Consider the following 10,918-nt stretch of genomic DNA (forward strand, 5'->3'; position numbering starts at 1 on the left):
GCGCAAAACCAAACCTGTCAAGTTTTACAGGTGACCAGAGTAAGAAAGGAAAATGATAAAGTACAACAAAGCTGACCAGATCGTTGGTCTAAGCTATGCATAAAACACATCCCAAACCAGGGTTTGCCTCAAAGCATCAACGAGCTGAGAAAGAGATAAGGCATAGTGCAAGACTTGGACACACACAGCAAGACCTGGGTATGAAGTTTTAGAGTTACAGGTTTCTGCAGCAGTTGTCTGCCTGCTGCTGGTGCAGCAGCCTTTCTATCTACAGGAGCTACCAAAGCCAACGGACTCCCTGCTCTACCAACAGGTTATTTTGAGTCAAAGATATATTTTCCCCTCTTTGCTACCAACTCGGTAGTGTCTCCCTCCTCCTCTCTGTAACGGTATTTACACAAACACTCGTTAAAAACCACAGCCTAGACAACGCATAATTACATGTTTTACCAAAGCCAGGCTGCTACACGCTGCCTTTCCTCGACTTCTTCCTACTACCAATGACTTCCAGTAGCCCCTATCACCAAACTTTAGTCGCGCGAAAGCCACCGTTATCAGAGGCTCGGGCCTAGCGACGACAGAGAGCGCCCGGGGATGGGCTGAGACCCGCCTGACCCCGGAATAACGCAGCGCCGGGTGCCGTTGCTCGCCGCGGGCGCCCTACAGCCTTCCAACGGCCCTTGTTCTCTATACCTCGGCGTTTGTTTGTTCTCACCGCAGCGACAACCGTGCCCGGGGCGAAGCGGGCCCAGCGGCTCTGCCCCAGCCCCTACACTAACCCCAACCCGAGCCGGGCGGTGCGAGTGAGGGGCCCAGCCTGCCCCCGGGCAGGTGCCTCCAATAAGAAGAGAAAGGCCCACAGCAGCGTCTCCCAGCTCCCACCGCCGCCCCACCAGTCTCTGCTACCCCCTTACCTCGTCCACCGCCAGCTGCAGCGCGGGCCTGAGCCGCCACCATGTCCCGCAGCTCGGCAGCCGAAACACGAACGCGCTCCAGCCCCTCCGCCATCTTCCCTCCGCCGGGAGGGGGCGGGACGGGCCGACGGCGGCCGCGCAGGGCCAAACTGCCATAGCACGCAAGCGCGTTCTCCCTACGATGGTCAAAGCGTAGGAACGCCAAGCAAGATGGCAGCGAATTCGTCCCGCCCGGCGCTGGCTGATGTCCGGGCGGCGCAGAGGCGGCTGCATGGCCGGCTGCACCGCACGCCGGTGCTCACTTGCGGGGGCCTGGACCTGCTAGCCGGCCGGCGGCTGCTGTTCAAGTGCGAGCTCTTCCAGAGGACCGGCTCCTTCAAGGTACGCGGGGGTGGCGGCGGCCCGGCCAGCCGTGGGGCAGGAGCCCCGCATGCCGGCTCCTGGGCAGCGGCACCACTCTCTCTTTCCAGATCCGGGGGGCCCTAAACGCGGTTAGGAGTCTCGTTGAGGAAAGCGAGCGTGCTGGAGGGGAGCTGCCTCGGGCCGTGGTGACACACAGCAGCGGTAATCACGGGCAGGCACTGGCTTGTGCTGCCCGGGCTGAAGGTAACGCCACAGCTCAACCTTCGGCCCCAGCTCAGAGGGGAATAGAGAGCTGGGCAAAGTCAGCTCCAGTCACCCCTAGAGAGAAGCAGAGATGTCACTCTACTGCCATAGGCAAGGCAGGGTTTGCTTCTGCAGCACTAACCAGGCACCTGTGGCTTTTGGCTGTTGGATTTGCCTCCTCTTTTCATCACACAGGGATTCCTGCCTACATTGTGGTGCCCCACACAGCTCCGCACTGCAAACAAGCTGCCATCCGCACCTACGGTGCCACACTGGTGCCCTGTGAGCCCAGCGATGAGGTAAGGCATGGGAGAGACCAGCCAGGACCAACCTCCAGCCGGACTGAGGCAACCATCTGCACTTTCCCCTTAGTCCAGGGCTGAGACAGCATCTCGTGTAGTCCAGGAGACAGGAGGAGTCATGGTACACCCCAACCAGGAGCCAGCAGTGATTGCAGGACAAGGCACAATCGCCCTGGAGGTGCTGGAACAGGTGAGAGAAACCCAGCCCAGGGCTCTGCTCATTCTAGGCAGGGACACAGCAAAAAGGGGCAGCCGAGGTGCCAAGGAGCACTCATGCTTCCTTTCTGCACAGGTGCCCCAGGTAAATGCAGTAGTGGTTCCTGTCGGAGGTGGAGAAATGATTGCAGGAATAGCAATTGCCATCAAGGTAGGCAGCAGCTCAGCTGGGAAGCAGTGGCTGCATCTGCCCATCGGAAGGGCAAGGGTCCCAAGACAAGCAGCAGCTTTTCTCTTTAGAAATGGAGAAAGGGGTGCCAGGGGTCTGCATGGCCTACTTGGCTCCCTTGCTCCTACTTGCAGCAACAGTGCCAGGCACATGCTAGTTTCAACTGAGCAGCTTCTCCTCTCCCCAGGCTCTGAGACCAGATGTGAAAGTGTTTGCTGCTGAGCCACGCAATGCAGATGACTGTTACCAGTCCAAATTAAGAGGGGAACTGACCCCCAACCTTCACCCACCAGAGACCATTGCAGATGCAGTCAAAACCAGTATTGGACCAAACACATGGCCCATCATCAGGGATTTGGTTGATGATGTCCTGACAGTCTCAGAAGAAGAAATCAAGGTAAACGTTCCTTCTCACAGTAGCTGCCAGGAGGCAGCTGCCTCTGTTCATGCTCTTCCTGACCCCTCTCACCCCTCCCCTCTCCCAGGGCAGCACAAGGCCCTGCACACTACCACAGCTGTGCAACACCCACACTCTCTCCAGCTGGAAGGGGCTGGTGGAAGCTCTGCTCTCCCTTCCCAGAGGGATGCAGAGATGTGCACACACACTGCCCTCCCCAGCCCTGGAGCAGCCTCTGCTCGCCGCTGGGATGACAGCTGCTGCTGTCTCCACAGCGAGCCACACGGATGGTGTGGGAAAGGATGAAGCTGCTGATTGAGCCAACAGCAGGCGTGGGAGTGGCAGCCGTGCTCTCTGAGCAGTTCCAGGCAGTCCCCCAGGACGTGGAGAACATTTGCATCGTGCTGTGTGGAGGAAACGTGGACCTGAGCTCCCTGACCTGGCTCACAGAGCTCCCTGGGAAAGCAGAATGAGAATGGAGCTGTCTCTCAAGTGACAGAAACCTGTTTGTACCATCCAGTTTGTGCACTACTAAAACCAGATGAACAGCCCCAAAGAATTGTAAGTTTTCATGGAGGGAGAATGGAAACTAGTGCTCTACAGCACACAGGTGCTTAGTTCCACAGGAAAAGTTTGCTACTGGGGGGCCTGGAAACAAACCACAGCCTGTTCCCTGCCTTGCTAGCTGCCCTGCTCTGAGCCAGGCCTCCATCAAGCTGCCTTCAGTTGCTCTCTGCAGCTGCTGCTTCACCTTTGATAGTATCACAGTAACAGGAGTTTAGTAACTCCTGTCCTCGATGCAGTAAAATCCCCACACACACTGCTGTAGAAGGGCATGATGGAAAGACAACAGCCCCAGTGGGCTCCACCAACCAACGGGTACACACAGCCTCCCCCTTTGGCCCCCACAGCTGCTACCACCAAGACAGGAGCACCAGGATGTTTTTGAAAACACTTTCCATTAAAATAAATAGCTGTAGCTGGTACTTGAGCAGCAGCTGGTGAGACAGCCACCCCTGTACAGACCCCCGCGGTACTATGTCCAAGACATTAAGTGTTGTCCCTCACTGAGAACAGCATCCAGGGAGCCAAGGCACAAGCTGCATTAGCCATGCTGGAGACTTAATCCATTTCCACCTCCTGCACCGGCAGTGCACTCTCACTCCTCACCCAGGGCACAGGCTCAGGAACGTGGGGGTCATAAGTCCATTTAGGAAAAACACGCTTGTAGAGGTTCAGCAGCACCGTGTCCTGGGACTTCAGCTGTCCATCAAAGTGACATTTCATGTGACCATGGGTACCTAGGCAGAGGGCAAAAGAGGCCGTTAGTCGTCTCTCCTGCCCAGAAGGACCACATTCTGCCCAGCATCACAGAGATCAATACAAATCAAACTCACCTAATGGCTCCTTGATGTGTCCTCTGCGACCCCACTTTGTCCTCAGCTCCACCGGCTTAAACCACATCACATCCTCTGGAGATCAAAACACAAAAGGCAGTTATGAAGCTAACTTTGCTGCACCAACACAACTGCTCCCACAGGGGCAGGAATGCTGTTTCCACATCCCCTCTTCCCACCACAGAGAGAGGAGCTGTACCTCTGTTAAAGAACATGTATCGCACAACGGCCGTCTTGGTAAAGATCTTGAAAGGGTGGCCGCTGAGCACCAGACGCTTGATGACGATTCTGTCCGGGTCCACAGAAAGCAGAGAACCCGTGGCAATGAGGTCATGCATTCCTGCAAGGCAGAGGCACTAAGGCACCATGGCCACACCACAAAAGGTGCCTCTATCACCTCCTTCCCCCATCACAACCCAAATGTATCCAGGCCCAGAGCAACCCCACAGTGAGGGGCAGACAAAGATGCCAGTGATAACAGGGATGAAAAAGCATTAATCATCTCAAACAGCATGAAGGGGACACTCTTTCAACACCTACTCAGCATTTAACAACTTACCATTGCTTCTCTGTTTAAAAAGCAGCACTGAGGCAGGAGGGAAAGTGATGGGAGCATAAACAGTCACCACCACAGCAGCATCCGGGCGCAGGAAACGCTCCAGCTTGTGCTTATCAGCTAGGACACAACAGGAATGATCAAGTTCAGGCCAACAGCAGTTCTCAGAGCTCTGGGAAACCCCACTGAGCTGGTTCTTCCCTGGCAAGCAGGCTTTGTGCTTTAGGAAACAGGTGACAAACACCCTTCCTCTGCTGGCACAGAGTATCTAGGAACAAAGGTGATTCTCTGACCATCCTGGCCCAGGCCCTTCCACTCCTCACTATTCAGTACCTCCCCTGGAAGCCTCAGAGCCTAGAATTGATTCTTCAGAAGAGTCCTTCAGCCAGGTTCAGACACCATGGCTAAGACATCACAGGCTTCCTGCCCTAGAAACCCCAGCCCCAGGCTCCTGGCATACTCAAACCCACCCCACTGGTGCCTCACAAACCTGAGGTGTGCTGGGAGAAGAGGGGGGATGCTCGGAAGCGCCTGAAGCCACAGTGAAAGATCAGCTCCTCCTTTGCCCTCACTGGCTCGCAGTTGCTTGGGTGCCGATGCACCAGGAAATTCAGCACTGACATCTGCAAGACAGGAATGTCCTTGGCAACGGCTTCCCAATGGACTGCTAGTCACCACAAACACCTCAGCCTGGACACCCCTGACAGCTTCAGCCTGCTCTGACCCTACTTTGAGCAATATGGGCAGATCTCAGCTCAAACCATCTGCAGCCAGCAGCTCTCCAACCCATGCAGCCCAAGAGAATCAGACAAGGAGCTACACATCTACAAGATCTTATTAAGGCCATGATAAGTCACCTTTTGTTCATGGGGAAGCAGTGAGAACAGGACTAGGGGCTTTCCTTCTTTGAAGCTCTCCATCACTGAGACAGGGACATTGCAGACATGAACTGTAACATACCAGCCAACCTACCAAGAGAGGATTGGTTGTGAGTACTTCTCTCAACACAAAACGGTCAGAAATAACATGTGCCAGGGTTAGACAGGGAAATGAGGAGAACAGTGTCATCTCAACTCATGGCTTCACACGAGGAACCAGCTGGCTGAAAAGATCCACCCAGCCACTTCCCACATCTTTCCTATGAGGAGCAAGGGAACACAGTAGGGGAAGAGATCAGCAAAAGAAAATTCATGTACCAAGGCTCCTTCAGTCTCCTCTTTCTCTATTTGCCGGAAGAGGTTCTTTCTGGTTCGGGAGAAGTCCTGGAACTGGAAAATCCTGGCATAATCCCTTGGGAGATTCTCTTTGGGGTCCCATGGAGAAGTCCGGAAGCTCTTCAGCCCCCTGTACTTCTGGAACCTAGAGAACAGTTATGACAAATGGCTTCACCAATTGAGGGGGTTGTCAGCACTTTCTGTGGTCCACAGGGACTCACACCTTCAGAGAGAGCAAAGCAAACAGCTCTCAGGAAAGATCTTAGTGTAGCCAAGACCCCAGACAACCTGCCCTCACATCAGAGCTCTCCCTTCCTCCTCCCTCGCCCATGTCAGGACCCAGCTTTCCCTGGCACAGGGAGCTGCCCAAGCCCACCCACTGTTCCCAGCTAGTGCTGTCCCTGGAAGCCTCAGAGCCTAGAAGGGAGTCTTCAGAAGAGTCCTTCAGCCAGGTTCAGACACCAAGGCTAAGACATCACAGGCTTCCTGTCTCTTCTCCTCGAACTAGACAGAAAGGTGCCCTCCAGCTCCCCTGCCAGCAGAGCGTCCTGTTTCTTACCGGACTCTGGCAGGTACGTCCCGTGGTGTGTCCACCTCATCTGGAAACATTTCATCCATTCTCTCCTGTTTGTATCTCTCCAGCATCTGTTCATCTTCCTCCACCTTTTCATCGTACTGGTCATCCCGCAAGCTCTCAGGAATGGTCATGGTTTCGCAGTCCTCCTCTGCAGGTTCTCCTTCGTCCTCGCTGCTTTCTGCCTCCTGACACACAGAACAGCACAGAGCCCGTGAGCACAGGGGCTCTGTTATGTCCCTGCATCACTGCAAATCCCCTGTGCACGGTGTCAATTGCGAGCCTAGCTGCACCACAGTCCCACATTTCAGTATCTAACAGGCCAAAGAAGCAACATGATGCATGGGAGAGATTTAACAGTGGAAACCCAGGTGAGTCCTGGCTCTGCGTTGTGCCTTTGCATGGAATAAGCCAGAAAGACAGAATTGTCCTAGACTACACAATAATGCTCTGGAGATCAGCTGCAGTATCAGCTCTTGGAGGTACCTGGGAAACTGCTTCTTCCATCATATCATCATCTTCATCATCATCATCGTCTTTCTCACTGCCTTCTTCTCCATCATCCACAATCCAGGCAGCCTGGTATTTGGATGTGCCTTTTGGGACCTTCACCACCCTCCTGTTTGCCTTCAGAGAAGCTGTAGGATTCCCAACAATGGTTAATATAGGAACAATTCTTCACTTCAGCAACACTTAAACCAGGACAGAAGCATCAGCTCTAGGCCAGAATTGCTGTTTCCCAGCACAGAATTTGCCAGGGCCCAGAACAGGCAACTAAAATGTAACTCTGTTAACTCCTCAGCAAACCATGCAGCCTGGTATTCAGGTGATGGGAATAGGAATGGAAGCCCTGGGCTCCCAACCAGCATGTTTCTCCACAGCCATCCTAGTGACAGAGGATTTCTAACAACCTTCTTAAGAGGGACAAGGAAAAGGTACAGAAGTATTGCTGCTCTCACCCTCTGCTTCTTGCAGTTCTTCTTCAGTAGGCCATGTCTGCTCCCCTTCCATAGGATCAGGAACCACTTCTGACTGCAGAGACTCCTGCTTCTTTGGATCTGCCTTCATCAGGACCTTAGTGTCTTCCTCCATCTCATCAGTGCCATTTGCAGAGTCATCCTGAAGGGCAAGAACAGAGCTCCCAGCTGTGAGCACACCTAACTCAAGCTAGCCATTAGCCTAAAGCAAAATTCCCTTCTGCATCACATTCATTACATCCACTACATGCTGTGGGCAAAGAACCTCAGCTCAGTGGCAGAACACAAGCCTACTGGGTTGGATACAACTCCTTTTCCCCTTCCCTTGACCACATCCATCAAGAAAATACAACTGAGTGCAAGTTTAAAAACGTTGTGTTCTAATGAGCCCAGCAAAGCCCTGACCTCCCACACACCTGTATCTCCATGTCCTGGTTCCTCTTCTGTCCTTTAACCACTCGGGGGTTCAAAGAGAGAGGGTCAGGGGGGGCGTCCACCTGGCTTATCTGGAAGTCTCCATGTCCCACAATATGCACCAGGCTGTTCACGCTGAGGGTCTGTCCCCGGACAAAGCCAGACACCTTCAAGGTCCCAACCAGGTCACTCTCCTGGCTGGGCACAAACTCAGCGGCATAGGCGAGCAGGTGAGGTCTCCTGTCCCGGAAGGCCAGGTGCCGCTGCTTCTGGGTGGCCAGGTGCCTCAGCAGCAGTGAGGACTCCTGCTCCGTGTTCAGGGGGAACAGCTTGGCCTCGGGGAAACGCTTCTCAATGGCTTTGGCAAGTTTCTTCCTGGCATCTATCCGCTTCTTAGGTGGCAAGTCAGTGCCTCCTGGGACAGCAAGAGCTACCGAGCAGGGCACAGAGTTCCACATCACATCAGAAACCTTCTCACACTCCTTTTACCAAGCACTGGCAAACACTCAGATGCCAGCAACCCAAATAAACAAACAGGATCACACCACAAGACACAAAGGCAGTTTCACACATTCAAAAGAATAACTGAGACAGGAAACCTGTCTTCAGAGATAAGATTTTGAAACTAAACAAGACCCCGGAGATAAATGCACAAGAGCTGAACTTAGCAAGACAGAATCTGAATCCTTTCTCTCTGCACTTCTAGGGAACTGTTACAATACTGACACCACCATGAACTCAAAGGCCTAAACCTAAACCACCTGATTTATCTTCAGCACTCCACTCACCAGAGCAGTCACACAACAATACAGCACGAGAATGGTATTCTCCCAAATGATCTATACTCAGAGTGGTCAAACACTTGTGATCACCTATTAACATATGGAGATGCTAATTACTGCAACACTCAATCCCCATGAAACAGCTTCTTGACCTACAGCCCATTATAAGTCCTTAATGTTACTCATTTGCTCACCGTAAGTAGGGAAGCCCTGTGCAAAGAGGCAGGAGAGACAGTAATCCCCAGCACTGTCCCAGCCATCTGTAGGATCCAGGATAAACAGGAGGGAGTCGGCAACCTTTGCAAGGTCTAAGACAGCGTGAAGGTCCCCTGCAGGCAAAAAACCTCCATTACTGGGGCTTCCAGGGGTACAGGAGTCAAGAACCACATCAACAACGTTTCCTCACCTGCCTGTGCTGTCACAAAGCGCCAGCGCTGCTTCAGTCGGGGGCAGAGGAGTGCAAAGTCACCAACTCTTCCCTCAGCCACACGGACAACTGCTGAGTCCTGGCTCTGCAGCAAGTGAAGGGTGTCGTGGGCTGCAGCCCTGCTGTGCAGCGGTATCAAAACCACGAGGTGCGGGGGCCCATCCCTGCTGCCCAAGCTCCGCTTCTCTGCCAGCACCTGGGAACACAGACATAAAGCATGAACCTCCACCTCAATCCAGTTCCTATCCTGCCCCACTAGATCATGACTGGATCCCTCCGCAGCTCAACCCGAACCCACTCGGTCCAGTAACGCTCTGCTTGCCCCCAAATGAACTGACCCAGAAAATCGCTTCTCTCCCTAGCCCAGCCCATCATCCCCTCAAAAAGACCCAAACCGTCTCAGTCCCCATAAAAACACAGATCAGGACCCGCACCAGCCCCATTCCTGCTCCCCACTACCCTCTTGCAAAGACCCGAAGCAACCCTTTTCCTGCTCCCCCCACAACCGGTTGCCCCGCGGTCCTCACCGCCTCCTTGCGCTGTCGGCGAAGCTGCAGCGCCTGGTGTCGCCGGTCCACCCTGCTGAGGTCGCGGAGCCGCCGGCGAGGCTGGGCCTTGACGGAGACACGGCCTGAAGTAAGAGAGGAGTCAGGATGGCTGCGGCAAGTAGGGCTGGCGGCGAACCCGGCCGGGCCCGCCCCACCTCACCTCCAGCGCGGCGATGCGCGGACCCGCTGTGCTTTCCGCCCTTGTGCGCCTTGTTCTGCTGCTTCAGCGGCCCGGGCCGGTGGACGCCCGCCGCCACCATGCTGCCTCCTACACGCGGCCCGCTCGGCCCTTCCGCTCCAGCCACTTCCGGCGCAGCAGGGCACGCCAAGAGCGCGCGGCGCTGCGGGAGCGCCAAAGTGGCGGCGGGAGGGAGGGGGGCGGGGGATGTTGGGGGGTGTGAGTCACGGAGTCCCTCGGCGCTGCCTGCTGGCGAGCGCCGAGTCTGGCCCCGGGGAGAGGGCGGGAGAGCCCCGCAGCGGGGTCAGGGCAGGAAGGGAGCGAGGCAGGTTAGTGGCCGTCAGCGCCGCGGCAGCGGGGGAATGAGAGGCAGGAGCGACACGCATTCCTTCAGCGCTTTATTGATTAGTTCTTTGTACAGGTATTTACACGCGAGAGGAATGCGGCTCGCCCGCGCTCTGGAAACACGGCTATGGGAAGAAACAGATGAGGAAAAGCCCTCCCCGAGCCCCAAGGCCCTCGGAATGGCACCCACATGCTCCGGGACAGGCACAGGACACCCCACACTCCCCCTCCTCCACAAGCGAAGTGAAAAATTCCTGTGCTCCCCCAAACATTTCCATGCTTCCCAAAACTTTCCTATGTTTCGTGCCAACCCAGTTTAGTACCGGCAGCGCTGGTCACCGCTGTGCTCGCCACTCAGAATCCAGCTAAGAATATCTGTTCGTGGGCTGTACCGTGCTCAGCTGGCACCTCCCACCAAACATACCACGAGCCCATTGCAGCTGCAAAAGCTGCTCTGCCTGGCACTGCCTCTAGGACCACACTGTCGCTTAAGAATATAAAACTCCCAGCTTGTAACTGGAATCATTAGCTTCCCAGCACCCCAGACACCCCAGACCCCAGAGTTAAGCGTTTCCAGTGGTGGTGCAACTGCCAGTAACCTAAGGGAGACGCAGGGTTACTGCTACTCTCATCCTGACTAAACAACTTCATGGGAGCAAAAAAGCAGGTTCCTATAAGTCCCTGCTTCCTCTGACCTGGAGGCATCATTTCACCCCCCAACCCTTCTCCTCCTGTGAAGAAATCAGCATGACACCAACAACACTGTGGGCTGCTCTTTACGGATCCTTTTCTACCCCTAAAAGCAGGTGGCTGTCAAACCTTTCAAACTAACGGAGGTCCCATGTCCTACCTGACAGGAAGGAAGACATGTAATTAAGAGTTTGCTGACAGATAAGCACTGT

The 10,918-nt window shown here is 54.7% G+C and overlaps 3 protein-coding genes and 2 non-coding genes across 5 annotated transcripts in view; 1 reads left to right on the forward strand and 4 right to left on the reverse strand.

The window, feature by feature from the left end:
• The window catches only part of SMG6 (SMG6 nonsense mediated mRNA decay factor), a 115,864-nt gene extending 114,856 nt beyond the window's left edge, over positions 1-1,008 (reverse strand). The window contains exon 1 of the mRNA XM_054394137.1: positions 915-1,008. Coding sequence (XP_054250112.1) covers positions 915-1,008 — 94 coding nt within the window. The remainder of the gene's footprint in view (positions 1-914) is intronic.
• A 116-nt stretch (positions 1,009-1,124) lies between these two features.
• SRR (serine racemase) lies at positions 1,125-3,124 on the forward strand. The gene is made up of 7 exons (XM_054394552.1): positions 1,125-1,295; positions 1,385-1,520; positions 1,716-1,819; positions 1,893-2,012; positions 2,115-2,189; positions 2,395-2,604; positions 2,880-3,124. The coding sequence occupies exons 1-7, from the start codon at positions 1,125-1,127 to the stop codon at positions 3,075-3,077; spliced, it is 1,014 nt and encodes a 337-aa protein (XP_054250527.1). The 3' UTR covers positions 3,078-3,124.
• Positions 3,125-3,569: 445 nt separating this feature from the next.
• TSR1 (TSR1 ribosome maturation factor) lies at positions 3,570-9,753 on the reverse strand. Its single transcript, XM_054394160.1, has 15 exons — positions 9,654-9,753; positions 9,473-9,576; positions 8,925-9,141; positions 8,713-8,847; positions 7,739-8,166; positions 7,305-7,464; positions 6,832-6,983; positions 6,331-6,533; positions 5,754-5,916; positions 5,415-5,525; positions 5,048-5,180; positions 4,561-4,677; positions 4,201-4,341; positions 4,002-4,076; positions 3,570-3,905 (listed from the first exon to the last, which is right to left on the reverse strand). Exons 1-15 carry the CDS (start codon positions 9,751-9,753, stop codon positions 3,727-3,729), a joined length of 2,418 nt encoding a protein of 805 aa, XP_054250135.1. The 3' UTR covers positions 3,570-3,726.
• Positions 4,892-4,984, reverse strand: LOC128977125 (small nucleolar RNA SNORD91 family). Its single transcript, XR_008489407.1, has one exon. It is a non-coding gene; the product is annotated as a small nucleolar RNA SNORD91 family (small nucleolar RNA).
• Positions 6,169-6,261, reverse strand: LOC128977126 (small nucleolar RNA SNORD91 family). Its single transcript, XR_008489408.1, has one exon. It is a non-coding gene; the product is annotated as a small nucleolar RNA SNORD91 family (small nucleolar RNA).
• Positions 9,754-10,918: the final 1,165 nt, after the last annotated feature.

The sequence above is a fragment of the Indicator indicator genome, chromosome 30 (assembly GCF_027791375.1).
Source record: "Indicator indicator isolate 239-I01 chromosome 30, UM_Iind_1.1, whole genome shotgun sequence".
NCBI classification, from domain to species: domain Eukaryota; kingdom Metazoa; phylum Chordata; class Aves; order Piciformes; family Indicatoridae; genus Indicator; species Indicator indicator.